A 22465-nucleotide genomic window follows, 5' to 3' on the forward strand; every position below is an offset into this window, starting at 1 on the left:
GAAAACCCCGTCTCCTCTTATCAATTGCCTTGAGAACCCACTTGGGAAGATCAAGGGCTATCATATGATAAATGGGAATGGACATGAGCACCACCTTGACCATGATTAATCTGCCAGCCCGATTCATCAAGGAGGCCTTCCATCCTAGGAGACAATCCGCCACCTTATCTACAAGGGGTTGCAGCTCCGCCTTGGTTGGTTTTCTAATTGAAAGTGGCAAACCAAGATAAGTATAAGGGAAATTCTTAACCTCACATGGCAAATTATCTTGAATCACCAACAAATGCTCCTCTTGACATTGTATTGGTGCCACTGAACACTTGAGCATGTTTGTTTTGAGACCCGAAGCATCACCAAAAATCTGAAGCATATGTTTAATTAGATTAAGATCCTCCACCCGCGGCCGAAGGAAAAGCATAGTGTCGTCTGCATATAGAGAGATCCGATGATGGACTCCTCGGGCGGCAAGGTGCTACAATAGATCATCTTGACAGGCCCGGTTGATTAGCGAGTTCAAAACATCCATGGCTAGGATAAAAATCATGGGGGAAAGAGGATCCCCTTGTAGAAGGCCCCGGTGATGCACAATCTCTTCTCCCGGCTCACCATTTAGAAGCACTCGGGTGGAGGAGGAGGCCAACAAGATACATAGCATATCACACCAACAGCGACCAAAACCCAAGTGTTGAAGCACCTCCAACAAAAAAGGCCACGAAACCGAATCAAAAGCCTTGGAGAGATCCAACTTCAGGAGAATGTGAGGTCCCTTCGATCTGTGCAAGATCTTGGTTGTTTGCTGAACAAGAAGAAAATTGTCATGTATACATCTCCCTCTGACGAATTTGCTTTGATTAACCGAAACCATGGATGATAGCTTCATTGCCAATCTATTGGCCACGAGCTTAGTGACCAATTTGGCAAAACTGTGAATCAAGCTCATTGCAAACTTTGGTTCATACTTTCATGTAACTGATTGAAAGAGTAAAATAGACTGAATCTTAGCATATTTTTTTTCTTTTTTCTTAGTTGCTAAAAAATGTGTGGTATTGGTGTCCTGGAAATACCTAATCATGCTATTAAAGACAACCTTTTCTGGGTTGGAACTACCATTCTCCTTAATTGTTGCCAAAAACACTTCTTCAGGTAAATCGGTATTTTTTTAGCCCAAATCTTAAAGCTCGTAGTGAGCAAATCTTGAAATTACTGTTTGAAACCGTATCAAACTGAACAAATATTGAAGATGCTATATGAACCTGGCTGTGATTCAGCCCCTGAATAGTCTATGGGTGCCTCAACAATGAAATGAAATCTTTTATTTCAAATAGTGTAATTGCTTGTTACAATTAATACATCAGCTTAAACATTACATCATTTGTGACTAATTATAAAAATAATTCCCATGGAAACCATATGGAACCCTTTGAGGTAAAGTAATTCTTGCTACTGGCTTCTCTGAAATTTTTTTCGCATTGATAATGTAAACCTACAAAAGTCAGGAAATTTGATAAATTATGAATGCATGGAACCAATGAGGCCACGTGACATGCTCTTTAATTACATAATGTAATTACCTGAGAAATGTTAGTTCCCTCATCATGGACGTATGTAACTACCCATCCATCATCTTCATTGATTCCGTTTTCCTTTTCAACAAATTGAACTCCAGAGCAGAATTGTTTCTCTTGTAAAGTGTGGTACTCCACTGAGATCAATTGTTTGTTTTCCTGGAGTTTTTCTGATACTTCAATTTATACTAAAAAAATATCTGATATTTGTGCAATATTTAGTAGTTACTAACCTTATCTTGCATGTCAAAGTGCAGCTTTGCTATCATCTTAAACTTAAACAAGCCTGCATCCTCACACAAAATTATATACGTACAACATCCGAGATGATGCTTGTAACTTAAATCAACAAAAAACACATAATTTCATGCCATGGAGTGCGTAATAAGATTGACAACAAAAGCAACTTTAAAGAGAAAAATATTGCAGAAATGTTATAGTACGGATGTTACCTATTTTACTGGTTGCTGATGAGTCAACAACTTGAGCATACCCATACTTGTTTCTAATCCCTATAAATTTGTCATTGATGATAGGGAAATCCATCGCAACTTTCTCACTAGTAATATAACCTTCATTTGTAGTGCCACTTTTCAAGTTTAACCTCCATTCATAAGGGCGAGAAAAGTGAATGCCATCTAGTGAAGGATCAAAATCTTCTGAATCCTTATCTGGTCGAAGAAATGACCTTCCGTACCATTTTGACTTGTCAACTCTATAGCGTTCACTAGGGATTATTGAACCAAGTGTCCGACAGCCTCTGACAACAACCTGTTCATAGGCTTTTTATCAAAGTAGATAAAAAGGAAAATATGAACAAATCTTGACATACATTATTATCATCCATTGAAAGTTTATTGTTGTTGTATTAGAGTATGGGACATGATCCCTTTTATGTATATCTATTCCACGGTACCTTTAGATTTTATAAAAATTAATTACCTCATTTCCATCCTCAAAGCAATTAAATAAATGGTAACTGCAGTGGTTCTCAACATCAAACCATACGATGGACTCAACATTCCAAAACGAGGCATTACTCCAATACGTGATTTTCCATTCATATCATTTTCGATAAATCTGAAGATAAATATGGGCACATTGTTATGGCAAATCAAATCAATCTACACAATATCCACCCAAAAGATGTTTCCCAATAAAGATGAAGGGTACAGAGTTCACTTACGGCTTTTTTAAAAATGTCCTTAATATGCCAAATCTGAGAGGATAGTCCATTATAATATTGTACCTATAAATATATGAAATATTCATTAGAGAAGAAGGTGATGCTTAGAGGGATCTAAGATGGCTCATAAACAAAAGAAAACATACTTTGTAGTTACGCCAATGTCATGAATGAGTTTCCCTTCCTCAAATTTGAGATCAACCTTGTGAAGAAGCCTCTCGCCACCAGCTTATTTATGTGAAAGGGCATCAATAGTTGAATGCAGTTGTAATAGGATTTGAAAGACAAATTTTCTTGCACAAATTTTGACGGTGCATGCTATCAGAGAGCAACTCAGATAATGATGTAGATGAGAAATTGATATTAATATGTCCAGCATAATTTTTTTAACATTCATACGTGGAATGTTTTATCTTAGTCACTTAATGTAACTATTAGCGTGTTAAAAATACTATTATTGTGTTTTTTTTACATATTAGTTTACACCTAAAGACATTTACTTTCATTTTCGTCTATTTTTTGACTTGTTCAATGGTGGATTGATTCATATTTCACAACTTACATGAAATTACTCCAAGAACATAGTGGGGCTTTTCAGTATTTGTACCCATTATCACCAGTTCTCCACTTCCATGAATCTTCTGTAGAAATAAGTCATTTGCATAGGTGAGCATTCGTTGAAGAGTTATAGTTCACTAACAACATAACATGATAAACATCTTGAGTAACTTAGTTGGAGTGCATATCTTAAGAATATCAAAATTCTTGCATACTTACTTAATTGTGACTATGATATTAAGGATCCTTAATTGAAGGTTAGAACAATTTGTTTTAGGAACTATATTTTTGCGAATCTTTTAGAGGAAATAGTTAATAATCTATTGTTGCATACCTTTGGATGACTAGTGAAAGGTTGGTCCCAAGCTCCATTGATGTTATAAGGCCCTAGAGTGTTAAGATTACTGATGTCGATTTCGTACGGCAGATGATTTTCTGTGATAGCTAAAGCTCTTCCCGCATGCTCAAATATGTTAGTATTTGCACTGTCCTTCACAGCCTTTCCAAATCTCAACTATGACATAAAAGTTATGTAAGTATCTCAGAAGAAGATATATAGCAATTACATCTTCGATCAAATAAAGAGTTTCATCATTCATTTTCTCACCCCAAAAGATTAATGAGGTGGATTGTTGTATTCGTCTACTCATACTATAGCAGCCTTTCTTCATGAGATGATAGTTCTAAAAAATTGTAATAATTCACATAGAAAGTAGGGTTTACCATAACTAACTATGATGAATTAAAATTGTGTTCAATGACAATCCATGAGCCTATAGTGTACCATGTGCATATCAATCTCTTTTCAACATCAATTTGTTACTCATTGGTAGATGGCACAACATAAGAGTTTCAATTATGCTAAACTTAGATGCAATCCAACTTTACCCTTGATGTCAAATATTTTGACTGTAAAGTTTTGTAAGACTTACCATGTTAAGAAGAAATGCAACTAGTGTTGCATATGGTTCTCCATCAGCAGATGGCACAAAAGCCACTTCATTCTTTTCTCTCTCTAATTGAAAGGTGTCTGAATTCACATACTTGTTCTTATATGATATCTTCCATTCTCCTAGACTGCTCTTCTTAAAGTACACAGCATGTAGCATTCCATGCCCTTCATAATACATGTATGATGTCGAACCAAATATAGAATCTGCGATTGTCTGTGTCGGATTGAGAGGGTTTGGACCTGTTCAAATAGTTCAATATATGACATGGATATTCTTTTATGTGTTTGGGATCCACCCAAAAGTTTTACAAAGTCACTTGGATGATAGCTTCTTAAACATCTTATTTATCATATAGAGTAATAATTTTTCAATTATCTAATGTTTTTAATGAGGTGAGAAATAGCTTTACCGACAATGTGTGACACTACTATAGAACATGCCGTATATAGCGTCCTATCAGTAACGGTTGTGCAAAAACCGCTACTGAAGATGAATCAGTGCCGGTTCTTAATCTCTCGCGCATAAAAAAACAAGTAAGCCGCTAAGAACCGGCACTGAAAAGGACTATCAATGCCGGTTCCAGCCATGAACCGGCACTGATAGTCATTTTCAGTGCCGGTTGGAGCCACCAACCAGCACTAATGTGTCCGGACCGGAATTTGGTCTCCAATCCAATTTTGGCTCCATCGGCTCGGTCCTCATGTCCAGAGTCTTATCTATTTCCTCACAGTCACATCCACAGAGCAAGCCTTATCTCTTCCTCAACAGCCTCACCGAATCGATCCCCTCCTCTCTCTCTCTCTCTCTCTCTCTCTCTCTCTCTCTCTCTCTCTCTCTCTCTCTCTCTCTCTCTCTCTCTCTCTCTCCCTCCCTCCCTCTCCTCTCTCTCCGTCGGTCTAGCAGGCTTCTTGAGCATCAACTATGGTGGGTCTGCAAACTACACGGACTAGATCGGGCTAGTGTGGACAAGCACTGTCGGCTGGTTCCCCTTCGGCGCCACGGCCACCAGCTCGGTGCTGTCAGAGAAGCGCACACAATACTCCATGGTGCGCTACTTCACCTCGACGGCGGACGGTGGCACCAACAAGTACTGCTACACGCTGGGCGTCAAGACGAGGACCCGCTACCTGATCCGAGCCAGCTTCTTGTATGGCAACTTCGACAGCAACAACATCCACCACGGCGAGCTCATCCACCACAACAAGCTCATCCACGGCCCGGGCAACAGGCGTACGGGCGGCGGTGGGCACGCGGGCTAGCGGGCAGTGCGGCGGTCGTCGGGCGTGCGGTGGCTTGCAGGTCTATTGTTGAGTAATTTTTCTATCTTAGGGAACGCACAGATCATGAAATGACGGTGATAGATTCTTTCTCCTTGATTAATGTAGTAAGAGCTCTGCGTCTCTGCACTATGTTCTTGTCTCTGCAATTTGCTCTGATCGATTGTGAGATGTGTTGTATGGATGAGATAAATCGATTCTGGCGTTGTTATATTGAATTTTATTGTGAGATGTGTTATATGGATGACATGTGTTCGATTTGAGCATGTGGCAGCGGCGGGAGCACCGCCGTCGACAGGAGCGGCAATCGAGTCGGCTCGAGAGTTCTCGAGCCGGCTCGTTTATTTTCGACTCTCGGAACCTTTTCACTGCCGGTTGAAGCCATGAACCAGCAGTGAAAAGTATTTTTAGTACCGGGTCTGGAACCAACATTGATAGTCACGGACTATCAGTGACGGTTTAAAAACCGGCATTGATGGTGTTTTTGAACCGGCACTTATGTGTCTTTCTGTAGTAGTGTGAACTCACCATCATACAAATGCAGAGCTCGACCACACATTTAGCTATTGTAAAAAATGTGAGAAGTAAATGTTTGATATTTGTAAATTTATCACAAAATCACATCATATTGTTTGGCACCTTTATAATTATTTGAATGCACAGAAACACATCAAATCTAGGTTTAGTCAATGGTTTTTATGGTGTTTGTTATTCATGGTTCATTCAGTCATTAGCTCTTGTAGAAATTATTCTTATTGACTCTTGGTATTTGAAAGTATTTTGCATAGAACTGTTATGAATCCATCATTAATAAGTGTGATTGAATTATGTATCATACTTGCACTTGCATGTCTAGCTACAGTGCCAATGATGCTTAAATAACCGTCAACAAATTCTGTACCAAACTTGCGTATGACCCATGTGTGGATTCAGTAGTTTTAGTGAATAACGCGTTAAGAAGTTTTGCCACTCTCAACTATTTTATGGGTTTGTTACATGAACTATATCTTGACAAGACGTATATTACGCGGGGCTAGAATATAGTTCATTAAGAACCACAATTCCAGTTGCGCATTTACACTGAGCCTGAAATGCTTAGCAAAATCAGTACTTGTAGTGTGTTGTTCAATCATCTCTCGTCGACTTAACTGCAAGGATTAATTCATACTAAGAGGGTAGACTTAAGTGGAGCTCACCATTTCTTATGTAGACACCCTCAGGAAAATCTTTCGGGACCTCGCCGTCGAGATCTTTGAGCAAAACTGCCTCACCAATTTCATTGACAGGTCGAAAATTCCCCTGCAGAGGACTTGTTGAATTTTATTTGTCTAATTGATTACTCACACGAGTTCAGTAATATCAACGAGCTGGAAACGTTTGCTCATAAATATTTGCATATTTATTAAACAGAACGACCATCTTTCACTTAGGAACAGTAGGTTGAGAAATGAGAAGTGTTACATATATATTTAAAAGAGACTATTGCAAGTATGCTGAAAAGAATCAGTGCAACCTATAGGCTAGTTAATTTGAGCTTAATTTGTTCTCAATGTCACGCGGATATAAGCGTGTAGAAGTTAACAATCCACGTATTGTAACCATAACTTATATCCCAGTCTTCTTATACCATTATTATTTTTATTTTTACTATTACTAGTATCTTTATTATTATTATTGTTTTCTTATCATCTTTTTAATTAGATCTTGTGAGTTTTATCTTTAGCCCTACCTCAATTTACTTGGGACAAAGTTTTGTTATTGTTATTGTTCCCAATGTCACAAGTTACATCCTTTTTAAGTTGAAACTTAAAAGGTAGTACTCACCAAAGAATATGCAAGAGTCAGAAACGAGCAAATACTCCTAAAAAATATATATGCATTGTATCCATTTGATATAAAATAATCTTTACATTTACCTCATTAAGAAAAGGCTGCTCAGAAAACTTGTATGCTGTGTCTATGAATCGTCCCAGGAGATTTGAAGAGACTGCCTTCAGAGTTTTCAACATTTCCTGCACCAGGGCCTGCTTCTTGCATCCAGGAGATTGTACCTAAACTGACAACAATTTAGAGGTATTCCCTTCTTATTGTACAAATACCACTTACGTCGTTTTGGTCTAGAAAAACACCAACTTGCAAAACACAAATATATGAGGTATTGCTGAACTGTAGAATCTATGCTACAGTCTTGTTGGTCTGTTACTCCATATGCATAACTAGCTGTTTGGTTAAAAACATTCAGGTGTTATATCCTGCATTCTTTACATTTGTCTAGCACCATGGAGTTCGTTCAGAAGTGACAGACTCACAGCTTCTTGCACCACTCCACCTGTGCAGGAATGCTAAAGCCTATAGCTAACGAAGACGAGGAGCAAGGGATTGCATCGTTGCATGGTACCCTGATGGCATTCGGCGGAGCGAAGGGCAGAGGTTGATCCGGAGCCCCGTGGCTGCGGATGTGCATGCGCCTAGTTGGTTTCAGGCCGCTGCTTCCAGCTCTGAACATGGCGGCTTCTTCACAGTTGGCAGAGATGGATGGCTTGCATTGGCTCATGAAATGCCAATGTCATGCCTTAGCTTGGCGCGCTGGCTTCTTTATAAAGGCGCATGCAAATGCACGAGGGAGCACGGACAAACGGGGCTTATTCCGTCTTCGGTTCCGGCCATGGGGAGGAATAACATGTGCTCACAGGCCGGCTTTGGCGTTCTTCGGAGACGACTCATGGAAGTACTTTTAAGAGTTTAAACTACACAACGTTATCTCGTTTTCTTTGCAGACGAGAAGGCATCTCCGGTCCAAAAGAAAAAAAGTTTCAAGTACACAGTGAAGAGGAAGTAAGGCATGGGCCAACTCAGCAACCATGCAACTGGGACTTGGTTTATCACATGGATCGCGAGGGGATGGCCAATGGACGAGTTGATCTGCTTGTCGGCAGATTTGTCCCTGTGTGAGTGACAGGCACACCAGTGAGACGACGATGGAATATGCTCGATCGTTAGCACCAAGTCGGCAAATTTGTCCCACAAGCACAAGAGGCAAAGAGCGTACGACAATATGGCATCTGGCAGTGAGCTCGTTGTAGAATGTTGCCACTGTAAGTTGGGACAACCGACAAGTGGTGGGGTGGTCACCGTGACCGCAGCGCCGGCTGCCGCTGTTTACCGTCCGACGGGTCGAGTGAAACCCCGGGTCTGCCTGAGCAAGAGAGCTGCGTCCCTGGCGTCATTTCTTCGGTCACCGAGGCGTAAGCCGTCTCCGGCGCGGGTCATTCGCGTCATTTCTTCGCTCATCGAGACGTGAGGCGTTTTCTTTTTCACACTTCCTGAAATTTCAATTTAGGAAGTGTGTTCAGCCGACAGATTCCAGCGACAGAGTTAGGGTTAGGATTAAAGATTTGGGTTCTTCTATGACTGCCGGATTTAGAGGAGGTCGGGGGAAATAGGCTGGTCCAGCGTAGGAGGCGGGGGCGAGGCGACGGAGGATAACCGGGGGGCAGGGCCAAGGGGGGCGAGCGAAGATGAGAGGTTAGCGAGGGAGGGACGGCGTCTAGAGATAGCCGAAGGAGGGAAGATGCGGGGGAGTGAGCCAGCGTTGGGCACGGGCCAGCATGGGAGCGGGTGTCCTGACGTTGAAGACGTTCAACGGTTCATAGCTGTCGCCAGAAAAAAAAAAGCATCCTCTTTCTTTTTTGAGAAACTCCAGTAGAACACGCAGATACATACACACTTACACTACTACACACACGTACTCATACAACACATACTGAAGATCGAAGATATGAAGACATGAGGCATTTTCGACAACCCCAATACTCTTTCGCATCATTTCTTCGCTCATTAAGATGAAGACGTTCTGATCATGTGTATGTTGGAGCGTCAGGGTTTCTCGTGAAACTCAAACCGACTTCCTCCAGCTCCAGCATGGTGCAAGCATTCGCACCCTCGCTCCGGCACATGCACGTCAGGTGGGCTGCAGCTAAGGCATGGACGGAGGCGGCTCGTCTCTAGACGCCTGAGCGCTTGCGCCTGGCCATGGCCGATGGCAAAACCGCACTAGCACGCACAGCCGCAGCGTATCTGCCATGTTGGGATTGTCACACTAACAAAGCTTGTTAGTTCAGCAGAAGCAACAATTTCAGCACAATCTGAAATCAGCCCAAGAACATCCCTACTCACGAATGGAAACATATGCATTACACATATGTGGGTATAGGTAGCAGCAACCACATCAACCAAATGGACACCAGATTTTTAACGTGGAAAACCCCCCCAAATTAGGGTAAAAACCACGGGACCTAGCCCAGCCAAATCTCTTCCACTATATTAATATGGAATTACAACAAAGTCTTCTCTAGATAATACTAAAGGCTCACATACATCAAGATTTCACCATCTTGGACAACAATATCAAGATTTGGGGGGGGGGGGGGAGGGTAACAAGCTTAGGGTTTGGAAGAACCTCACCAATGGTGGTGGAACAACAATTGGAGGAGACAAGGTGTGGATCCAGAGCTTCATAACCTTAAGAGCGAAATCCCCTTGCTTGCAAGATCTCCTATCCAATCTCCTTCTTCTTCTCTCTACTTTCTCTCTACTCACTCGGAGGCTTTCTAATTTTTCGTGTTCCGTCTGGACAGTAGCTATAAAAGCTTCTACTTCTCCCATAAGGCTGAATAGAGTAGTCCAGAAAGTGCCAAAGGCAGGGCTCACACCTTGAGACACATTCTTTACATGTGGGGCTGCTCATTTAGAGCTGAATACTCCCCTCATTACCCACCTCATGAGTAGGATTTCCCAACACGCATGTGGTTCGTTTGTTTGATCATCGCTCCATCGGATGCGAGGTGCGGAAGTCACAGTAATTGGCCTTCCCAACCCTGTCGTTGCAAACGTCAAGCAGGCATCGGTGACGGGAAATAAATTATACGCAATATCCTTTTGGAACACCGTCTGGATAGCCATCACTTGTCCTCAACATGGATCTCAAAGTGGTGGTGAGATCCAGTGATGTTAATCATATATGTAAGTAATAAGTATGCATTATAATTTTTTATTTTAGTTAGATCTACTGTTTTGAGATTCACGTTAAAAGCAGGTAGTGGATATCTAGGTGGTACTCCACTAGAAGACATATACAACACCGCTGCAACATCGGTGGATGGCCTCCTTGGTCCCTGGTTCCCCGCGGTCCATGGCCTTATACAAGGCAAACAAACTAGCAAGAACAGGCAGACATGAGTTCATTCAAATTTAACATTGTTAGACCATCTTTAACTATATTCCTTTCATTTCGTTCCTTTTCCGGTTCTCATACCCTTTATTTTCTCTCATCTCCAATAGCTTCTCTTCGAGGGAATCGTGAAAGGAAAAGAGAGAGAATCTTGTCCTGAAGAAAATGATCTTGTGAATCCTTTCATGATGAGAACCGTGAAAGAAAACCGTTGGAACACTGAAAAAAATAAAAATCCCGTCATGAAAAGATTCTAGCCCCTGAAAGAAAAATATTGGAGATGATCTTACAACACTTTATGAAGTTCAATTATGCCATGGCTATATTGCTACTGGTTGCCCCTTACTGTTCAGTTCAATCACTATGAATTGTCAAAAAATTATGAAATGAACAGTCACGAGATATGCCTATTATATTAATCCGGATGGGTCTCATTACAAGCCGGTGACAAAAAAAAAAACAAAAACAAAAAGGCAAAAAAAGAAACAAATGGATTGCATCCCTGGACGATCTGTGCCAACTTTTTTGCCCCCGCTCTGGACCTGTCCACCCGCTTTTCCCTTCTTTTGGGGAGGCAAAATTGGGCAGGAGATGGGAAAGAAAGAAAGAAAGGCGAGACGCGGCGACGGCGGACTACCTTGGGGTCGGGGAACTGGGTCAGGCACCCTAGGAGACCCTCCAGCTGCTTCAGCTTCATCTCGTCGTCGTCCCCTCGCCGTCTGTGTAGCCGTTGCGGAGCAAGCAGAGCACACGACGGACGCCGTGGAAGGTAATGGAGGTCTCGCCGCCGGCGAGACACTGGCGCCTGCGCCTCCGGCTCCGAGGGATCGCCGTATTTTTAGGGCCCGTTGGCCAGCGGCCCTGAACTGGGCTGAGCCTACACCTTACCAGTACTAGCACGCGAGGCCCAAAACTAGCGAAACGTGGTGGAGCAGGCTCAGTTGATTCGCCCCGGCTCTTCACTCCTTTCCGCTTTCCGAAGACACAAACCATGCGCGTCGCGTCGCACGGTGGACGACGGCGACGCGGCCTAGGAGTCCCAACCGTCGTCCGTCGCGTCGCCGCGGCCGTCGCTACGCCGGCTGGCTGCTTCCGCGGCCTCGTCTTCTTGCGCTCGGCCACTTGCTCGGCTGCTCCTCGCGTGCCGCCCGATGGACGTTGCCCCTGCGACCGCGCGCGGCACCGGTACGCGAGGAGGCGGCCGCCGGCGTGCGTAAGGTGCATGGGAGAATTCTGCGTGCTACGTACATCTCGATCGAGGTAGGCGCTTGTTGACATCATCTGTTTTTCTGCCCAGGTTTCTATGGATTACGGAATGAGTAGACGAAATTAAAGAATGAGTTCGTGGTTGCTGCATTATTCTTTTGTTCTTGGCGGGAGGGGAGTTTTTTTAAATAGGGCATGGGGTTCCCTCCATGCAAGTTTTAACGAGAGACTAGTCTATCTCTCTTCTCTGAAATGCTACAGATTTAGTTAGAACTGATTTACACTGATATTCTGCGTGCCACGTCTCATTTGATTCCTATATTCAGCAAAATGGTCACTACAGCGAGCTCCCTGGCCTCCTGTCGTTGATCATCCACATCTGAACTTCTGAAGGCATCTATGATCAGTTGTGCAAATACACCTACCGCTACCGGTGAATCTATTGTTTCCTTCGTAACTTTATGTGATAATCTTGATCGTGAGTACCACCCAGTCACCCACAAGACATCGGATGATCATGCCCTCGAAGACATCGAACCTGGATCGGGACCATTGTCGACACTATAGCAGAAACCAAAGCAATCCAAGTGAGAAAAAAAAAGTGAAGGAGGAAATATGGCTCTAGTTGAGATGGTCGCAAGTACACAAATTTGCAGTGGATGAGGAATAACCAATGATGTAATATTTTATACACACACACACACACTTTAGAATATGATGAATGTATATTGTAATTAATACTCTAAACATGTTCCATATGTTCTTTTGTTATTCTGCTCCTATTAGTTGACAATTTACATTTCTATGTTTAAAAAATAGTGAATCAAGACGAGTCATTTCCCCCCTATTTCTCTACAAGTGATAACACAAATAATTCAGATTATGAAATGCACATTAGTCAGCGAAACATCTAACTTGGCACTAATCACATGATCAGAGCTCTTATTACATATAAGTTGCTAGGTACTAACAAATGCACATAATGTCCAGCAGATAATCAACTCAAACTTAGATACTGTGCTTACTTATCATGCAATGTATCCAGATCATTCTACTTGAACTGAAGAGTCTAAAACATGAGCTTTTAATTTAGTATATATAGTAGTACAAAGCTAGAACCGATGGTTAAATATAGAGGATTTTGTAGAATACATAGCATCCAACATATAAAAGACATCTCCACTAGAGCACTACTTAAGCAACTCATTCATTGTTCAGGTGGTCCATGTAAGCTTGATACCTACATAGAAGGGAATTAACAAAATGTAAGAATTATAAGCGATTATACACACAACGAGTTTATTCTGCGCCTAACCACACTGTAGTTCACTGTTGCGTCACCTCCAATTACAACTCAAAAAATATCAGTTATGATTAGAAAAATAATCAGTTACAATAACACAGATAGTTGAGTTACGATCACATAATAAAATGTATATAATTATAACTAGAGAAGATACTCGAGTTATGATCATATATATTTATAATAACTGATATATTTTGTAGATCATAACTATACTGCTTTTAGGATCGTAACTGAGAGTGTGCACAGAGGTGAACAAGTTACGATCATATGACAAAAAAATACATAATTACGACCAGAGAAAATATCCGAGTTACGATCATATATATTTGTAGTAACTGACATATCTTGTGGATCACAACTGCACTGCTTTTGGGATCGTAACTAGACGTGTGCGCAGAGGTGAACTATGTTGCGCCTAGGCACGCACGCACGAGCACACACACACACACACACATATACATATACATATACATTCCAACTGAAAAAAAAAACACATTTTTGCAGGTATTGGCATGGTTTTGTAGGGTTTTTTTCTCAAGGCCCTCTGGTATATAATAGCCAAGAAAAAGTTTATAATTTTGTATGCTGGCAATTCAATTTAATTAAGTAAACTGCACACCTTCCATTTTAAAAAAGGTATGTTAATCCTTTTAGTCTATATTTTGCTTTACTATGTGTTACTAACTCAATCGAGATTTGAATTGTTCTGATGATATAGAAATGAAAAACACTTATATAATTTATTTCAAATAAGCAGAATTGCTGAATTATAAACTACTACTACAGAAAAGGTCATCACTGCTGGTTTTTGAATTAACAGTGAATTAGCGAAAGTGATAATGATGGATTATCACCGCCAGCTTATTAACAGACAGTGATAGTAAGTATCACTACCGGTTCAAGTCTTGAACTAAAGGTTTATCTATCCCTAAGTGTAATTTTGATAATTAATGATAATACTTATGGACTAACAATTGTGTTATGAATTGTTATTAGACTGTTTCATAGGTGATGTATGATGGATTGAGCATGGATTCATTAATAAACGCCATGAAGAACAAGAGAGATGCATCAACATCAATGAGCTCTAGGTGATGCTCATGTGATGAAGAAGAAACTAGAGTGGAAGAGACCTCGAAGGTTGAGTATGGTCTCAATAAGATTGATAATAAGCATAAAGATAAAGTTACTTGTGGAGATTAAGTGACTAAATATATGAGATTATCAATTACGTTTTATGGACCAGCACATATACTATGTGCTTGAGAGTGAGTAGGGTTAAGTTCTATATGAAGATTGATAATAAGAATGAAGATCAAGTTACTTGTTAAGATCAAGTGACTTAAGATATAAAATTATCAAATGAGTTTTATGGATTAACACTTGTAGTTTGTGCTTGAGAGTGAGTTGAGGTTAGTTTCTATAAGAAGGCATGAGTTAAATTGAGATACTCACTATGTCAAGTTGAAAAGGCAAAATCAAGACAAGCTTAGTGAGCAACATATATGTTTGATGCTCGCGGTTCATATTTTGGTGGTGAACCAAATGAAGATAACACAAAAAAGTGAAGTCTCATATGCTTCGTGTGTGGGAAGCCATCAAGAGAGCTCCATCAAGCTTCAGGAAGACCAAGAGAAGATCGAGAAGAGAAGCGATGATGAACATCGTCATCAAGTTCAAGTGGAGAGTTGATGACAAATCTTGAAGAAGCATCGAGGCTAAGATAATGAATTCATCAAGTCCGGCAAGATTTCTCAAGGCAAAGGTATAACTAAAATATGTTTTCTAGTTTTGTTGGTCTCAAGGAGTTGGGTGGGAGGCCGGGTTATAGGATCTATAGCCGTACTATCAAGAGGGTCTATCGAAAGCATTGCTCAATTGTTATGTCAAGTGCTCAAACCACGTGCTTAGTACGGAATGTGTTTGTGTTGAGAGTTCTCTTTATAAGTCCGGAGTATCTAAAATGTGTTTTAGATCTAACCAATTATTGTTGTTGGCCTTTGTGACGTTTGGTATGCCATGTGGTATCTAGTTTAATCTCTGGTGATTAAACTCGTGATAGTATCGGATGTGTGTTTCCGAAAGTTCATAGTGTGCCTTTGTTGGCAGAAGTCTGTGTGTATCGGAAGTTCTGATGTTAGGATCGGATATTCCGATTGGGATCGGACAGTCTGATCTCTAAGAACTTGGTGTTCTCGGTTTACTGAGTGATAGGTATCGGAAATTCTGGTGTATCGATCGGATGTTCCGACATGGATTGGATAGTCTGGTTTGTTGAGGACTTGGTGTTCTCAGTTAGCTGTGTGGGAGTTAATCGGAAGTTCCGATATGGTGATCGGAAGTTCTGATTGTGATCGAAATCTTCGATCTTGTGCCGAGTTGGGGTTCTTGGTTAGGAATTTGTTTTTAATCGGAAGTTCCAATTTCTGGATTGGAAGTTTCGATGTGTAGTTTTCACCAGATCTAGGTTGGTCTGTGAAGTTCAAATCTGTTGTTTTGAACTGATCAGAAGTTTTGATGTGGAGATCGGAACATCCGGTGTGTGCTGGAAAAGATTGTAACGGCTAGTTTCTGACCATTGGGATTCTAGGGATTAGAAGTTCTAATTAACGCAGAATCTTTCAAACGGCTAGTTTTTTAGAGTTGGGTATAAGTACCCCTTGGCCTCATTGTGTGGGGTTGACATTTTGGCTGGCTTTGTGCTGCTTGTGAGAGGTGTTAGAACTTGTTGTTCCACCTTTGAGTGCTCTCCTCCTCTCTCTATCAAGATTTTGTGATAATCAAGTCTTTGTGGCTTAGTGAGGATAAAGTGAGGTGTGTGAAGCTTGGATTGCTCGCACGTGTCGTATTAGTTGCGTGTGTTTGAGTACTTGGTGTTGATCGTGCGCGAGTTCAGGAGTTTATTACTCTTGAAGGCCACCGTCTTCTAGATGGCTCGGTGGTGGATTGCCAATAATCCTCTCAAGTGAAGATTGTGAGAAGGAGTTGGCCATAATGGAAGAGTTGGGAGCAGCTTCTCAAGATTGGGAGCATGATAGTGGTCCAGACGGTCGCTATGTGGCTACAACGATTAGCTCAGAGAACGCGTGGTAGTCGGGCATAAGTGGTAGAGGCGGCCACAGTGGAGACGGTGACCACCGCTCTACTTTGACTGTCACTACCCCTCGAGACCGGTTTTGGTAGATTGAAGCGAAGTGAGACAGCGGTGGATGCGGGAGATGCCTCTATCTATAAAAGAATTATCACTTTCGGTTTGGAAACGAATCGGCATTGATAATAATTAACATCATTAGTTTGTCTTCGTCAATTATTACTTCGTCGGTGGAGCTTCTGAACCGATAGTGATAATATTTATCATTGTCGGTTTGAAAAATAAATCGGCAAAGATAAACATTATCACTGTTGTTTATTAAATACACGTCTTTTTATGCACTTCTTTTAAAAAAAACAATGATGTATATTATCGGTTAGTAACCAGAACCGACAATGATACCTACTATCACTACCTATTATTACTGAACTGGTAATAAAAAAGGAGCAAAAGTAATCTTTTTCTGTAGTAGTGAACATTCGCCAATCTGTAATTTCTGTTACTTGAAATAAGTGAAGAATGTTCACCCGATATGCAGGGAAGGATCACAAACAGCAGGGTGAAGGAGTTCTTGGTTAGCTTCGTTAGCATTGCCACTAGACCCACTAAGCCCAATGTCCTGGCAAGCCGTACGCAGCACATTCTCTCCACTAGTTTCTTGGATCTGGTTCGACAAAAGAGTTGAGAAGTGAAAACATAGCAAACTTCTCTTGAGTATACAAGGTAGTAAGGTACAAAACTAAATTTGAAATTTCCAAAATTCATAACAATGAAATTTTAGCGAAATTTAATTACAAGAGTTTTTCTGTTTTTAGTACTGTACATCTATCAGTAATTCAGTATCAACAAACAGCAGTAAATGGTACTCAAACTAACGTCAAATTTAATTGTATTTTCTCTTAGCCATATATGCACAGTATTGTGCACATTGTTTCTCAAAATGGTCCTATATATACAGTAGAAGGATTAACGGAACAGAATATACCGTATGTACTTATTTTCCGTTAACAATTTTATCATGTCAGATTATTGTGTATATGCCGAATGAAACTCTAACTCTGGAATGTGAAATTTAATGAAGACTAACCAAAACAATATACATGTGTGTATAGATGATATATTCAGGTGCAAATTAAATGTGACACTGGGAAGGAGACATAATTAATGGATTGAGCTTTATCACACAAAATACATTACCTTCCTTCTTAAGTCCTTGTTAGCATCTTGCAGTTGTTGTTCCTGCATAACTTACAGGTTAGCATGTGGGGAGCCTTTTAAAAGGATAGACAAAAACAAAGCAATATGGAAAATGCATCACCTTAAGCTTGAGCTCAAAGAGCTGATCGAGCAGCTGCTGGTTCTGTAAAAGTTTACCGTCAGTCAGGAAACTAGTTAAAAATTGATCTCATATCATCGTTTCTAGCTTGTAGACTTGCCCAAAGTGTCAAAGGTGCATATATATATAACAAATGAAAGTATGCACAAAAACATACAACTCGGCTATACCTTTGATGATCTGATATGCTTGAGCGATATCTCAATTTGGTTCTCAAGTTGCTCGAGCTCCTTCGTGCTAAGTGGACCCAAGTCCTCACCAAGAAGATTTCTGCACAGTCATGGTGATAGATTTATACAAATAACCAATGTAACAAATAAATCCTTACAGCTAGGGACAAAGTAGAGACGTACCTCTGAGTTGTTTGTAGGAACTCAACTCTTGTCTTTAACTTCAAATAATCCTGGTAATTGCTCTGTTGAATAAGAAAATTAGGTCCACTGATTAATTTGTGTAAAATCATGATTATATATAAGATATACAGAAATACAAGCGCCCTATGTAATTTACTACTTCCGGCCTAACATGTGCATAAAAACTTGCTAAGAGATAACAAATTAAGATAATACTCGACTAGGCAATGACAAGGTGCTCATTACCTATCTGGAGGTTGATAGTAAAATATATAAATATAGGCTATAGCATGGGAATTTTGGAAATGTTGGTTCGTGTATATACAGTTTGCACTGAACGAAAGAAGAGGCATATTTTAAATTACTGTGAACTAAATTATGAGACAGGATCATTTCTATCATACATGACTGATATTGCTGCATTGTCTTCAAACAGTATGAGAGCTTATGGATGTCAAATTTTTTGACACTTCATTTGTTTCCAATTAATTATATATATATTCTTGTTTCCAATTAGTTATATATATATATATATATATTCTCATAAACAGGAAATGGAACTCTATTACACTGAACTATTTTTTTGTTTTAACTTGATTTAAATCCTACTCGTCTATTAATAGCAATTGCATAGAATTATAATTGGGTATAGATATCTAAATAAATATGAAAATCTGCTAAGTTACTAGCCAGCTAGGAAAATTAAGCATAAACAAGGCAGAGAATCTACAGATTGCGCTGGTATATTTTATTGTCCTTCCGAATGCAGGAAAAGATATAGATCAATCCTAAATATTGGAAGACAAAAAATATAATGGCATTCTATGATATCTTGTTAGTTATGATCATGTTCATTTTGAGGATGGCCATAATCATTTTACACAATTTCGCATCCAGGTCTTGTGCGCATTTCATTTCTTAAATGTGTGTAATATCCTAGATATATACCAAAAGAAAATTAAATGTGTGTAGGATCATTTTTTATATATCATTCAGCCTATAAAGCGCTCATAGGATTTTATTAAATAAAAAATAGTGTTTATTATTTTTTAAGAGTTCTTACCAAACAAAATATTACTTCTTTTTTCACTCACCATATGTATCATGTCAAAAAAGCCTCACCATTTACCTAATCACGCATGTATCTTACTGTGATTCATAATATTTTGTGCGTATCATACCACTATATTTCCAGAAATAATTAAGCCCATGGGTTCTTAAAAAAATCATGTTTCAGTTCACACATGAAATGCATATACATGGAGTAACAATAGCATTCGGAAATCAGAAGGTTACTAATTCAGCCTCCATTGGAGCTGACGCTTCGGCTGAGTAGTTGCAGCTGCGGTATCGCTCCAATGTCTTGTACATGCTGTTGACAGAAGCAGTGAGGGTCAATGATGCTATATGATACCCAAAAAAAAAGTTAAACCATCGAAATCTTTAGAAAGAAAATTATGCGCTACTTGGTGTTGATTTATACCTTACACGCAGAAAAATGTAAAACTAATACCTACATCTATCGTCCCTAGGAGTCGTGGCTTCACATTTTATTTTATCTATCCTATATATATTAGCACATAAGATTTTATTATGCATATAACCATATAGCAATGCAGAAAAATTGTAGCTAATTTAGAGGTCTCCTCACACTTCAATGAGATCAATATCAACATGTACACCTTTTTCTATACAATTTTGATTCCTTTTGAACTGAAAACTATATTGATTTAGGGTCAGTTTGGTATGGCTAAGACTTTTTTTTGTTGAAAAGCTATTTTTCTATCTTCTTGCTGTTGGTTTTTTGCTATTGATTTTTGCAACAAATTTTTAACTTCTGAACACACCAAAAGCTAAAAAAATTTCTCTCAACCAGCTCTTAACTTTTACTCTAAATCAATTTCCTCGTAAATCAATTTTTTCAGCTTTTCAAAAGCCAGCTCACAACTGAATTGTTTAATTCAGCTTCTTAGCTTCCCAAAAGTAGAAGTCCAATAAACCGAATTAAATATACCCTTAAAAGACTGGAATTAGTAACTTTCTTTCAAAATTATCCCCTCAAACCCAATCAGAGCACACAAAAACATGTCTATTGTCTGCTTGCATTGGATTTCTACATCCACTCCGGCCCAAAACTCGGTATATTTTCTCTCTCCACCAGATCGCTGCATACGATATGACACCATGTTCAGAGAAAAAAAAACATATATATACTCCGTAGCACACAACACACCCACCCAAGTTCCAATACTCATGCATTTTGCATTGCCTCTTGACTGCAGCGCCAAAAGAAGAATAGTAAAAGACAGTACATTACTGCATGTCCATGACTACAACACCAATCGATTCATTCACCAACATAGGATAACTCCTGACGGGCCAATCGATACACATCTGCATGCCCCTTCCTCGGTTACTTTTCCTCTCCTGCTGCTGCCGCTTGCACGACAACAGAGGAACCTTAGACAAGACGTAGAGAAAGGAAACGAGAGAGGTCTCAATTCCCCAATGGAACAGTAGAATCTAAAGCAGAAGCTAAAGAGAGAGAAAGGTCCCGATGGAACAGTAAATCCAGCCAAGAAACATTTAGAAAAATTAGATATGCATCAGATCTCTCCCAAGAACTTCCAATAGAACAGTAATATGCACACAGAAATGCGTGATGAACACAGAAGAAGAAAAAAAAATGGTGTGTCTTTTCTCGGAACTGGAGATGCATATATGCAGTAAGTAGCTTAGGAAGTGCAAGCTTGCTTCTTAGACATTTCTAGAAGCAGCTCTTGATCTCTGACATGCGCTAAAAGAGCACAAGAAGAGTTGTTCTCGGGGGAAAAAAAGTACACAAGGAAGTGTTGGAGCAGCCTTGAAATAAAACGAATTGTGAAGAGATTGTCTGTGTCGATCCACTTTTATTTGACTGCCTTTTTATAGCAACGTAATTGAAGTTACTGAAACTCGCAGAAAACAAAAGAAGAAAGGTGAACGCCCAGATGATAAAACGACCAAACGGATATTTCCCCAAAACAGCAAAAAGAACAGGAGCTATGAGGCTACGATCCACAGTTGTGAGCCCCAGATCTAAAAAAAATGCTAAACCGAAACTACTTGGGCAACATGCATGCATATATAGTTTCTTAATACTTGGGAGCGAAATTTTTTTATGATGAGTTCTTCAGCAAAAAAAAAGGGAAAAAATTGACATGTTTATCCATAGAAACACCAACGTTGCATGTACACAGTTCTCAAACACTTAAGAAGAGTTTCCTCGCAGAAAGAAAGACTTGAAAAAGTGTTAGACTGATTAGAAGCTGGAGGTGGTTGTGCAGATATGTGGTGGACACAAGGAGTTAGGGCAGGCATGGGCACCATGAGGAGGTCGAGAACTCGAAGAGGCGGCCGCGGCTGGAGAAGATGATGAGGGCGACCTCGGCGTCGCAGAGCACCGACAGCTCGTACGCCTTCTTCAGCAGCCCGTTCCGGCGCTTCGCGAACGTCACCTGCCGGCTGATCTTGTTCTCGATCCGCTTCAGCTCCACCTTCCCGCGACCCATCCTTCCTTGCTCTGGCCTCCTCTCTTCTCTCTCTTTCTCTCGAGCGAGCAAGGTCTCCCTCTTCTTGGATCTTTTTCCCTTCTCCTTCTTCTCCCTAGATACTAGTACTTCCTCTCTCTTTCTGCACGTACGGGCATTGCTCTTTGCCTTTTATCGTCTCTCTCCTCTCTTTCTCTCTAAGTCTTTTACCTCTAGGCTTGAAAACATATTTTTCACTTTGGATCTAAAAAAAAATACGGATGCTGGATATGAATATAAATATTTTCAGATCAGGTATGGATACGGATATTTCTTATTTAGATAAAGATACGAAAATGAAAACGTTTTTTTAGCCAGGTACGGATACGAAAATGGATAATATCCAGATAAATATATGAACAATATCAAATTCATCCGGTACATTGATGAACAAGTCTATGACCATTGTTAATACGGCAACAACCCATCACAACCCTAACTACTTAGACTACATTATTATTTTGTTATTTTTATACACATAATTTACTTATCTTATGTGTAATGTTATACTACATTATTATTTTATTATTTTTTATACATACAATTTAAAGAGTCTTTATAATTTAACAGATATTTATATCTATATTTGTATTCCATTCATATTTGCACTGTATTTATTTTCAATACTATACATATTTGTTTCCGTATTCGTTTTCATTTCTAATTAAAAATATAAATATAAAATGATCATTATCCATCATATGTGATCCATTTTTATTCCTGAGTCTCTCTCAAGTCTCTCTGTCTACCTGTGTATGCCTATAGGCCTGTGTAGAGAGAGACAGAGGGAGGTTGCCTGTGCTTTCTCTCTCACAGAGTCTCACTCACACTGTTG

General features: G+C 39.9%; 1 protein-coding gene and 1 pseudogene across 1 annotated transcript; both read right to left on the reverse strand.

The window, feature by feature from the left end:
- Positions 1-1378: 1378 nt before the first annotated feature.
- LOC133927523 (carotenoid 9,10(9',10')-cleavage dioxygenase 1-like) lies at positions 1379-8045 on the reverse strand (annotated as a pseudogene).
- A 4991-nt stretch (positions 8046-13036) lies between these two features.
- On the reverse strand, positions 13037-21745 carry LOC133926295 (MADS-box transcription factor 5-like). The gene is made up of 8 exons (XM_062372146.1): positions 21428-21745; positions 19358-19433; positions 18062-18123; positions 17879-17978; positions 17691-17732; positions 17570-17611; positions 16900-17036; positions 13037-13215 (listed from the first exon to the last, which is right to left on the reverse strand). The coding sequence occupies exons 1-8, from the start codon at positions 21610-21612 to the stop codon at positions 13179-13181; spliced, it is 681 nt and encodes a 226-aa protein (XP_062228130.1). The 5' UTR covers positions 21613-21745; the 3' UTR covers positions 13037-13178.
- Between the last annotated feature and the right edge of the window lie 720 nt (positions 21746-22465).

This window comes from Phragmites australis, chromosome 8 (assembly GCF_958298935.1).
Source record: "Phragmites australis chromosome 8, lpPhrAust1.1, whole genome shotgun sequence".
Classification (NCBI taxonomy): domain Eukaryota; kingdom Viridiplantae; phylum Streptophyta; class Magnoliopsida; order Poales; family Poaceae; genus Phragmites; species Phragmites australis.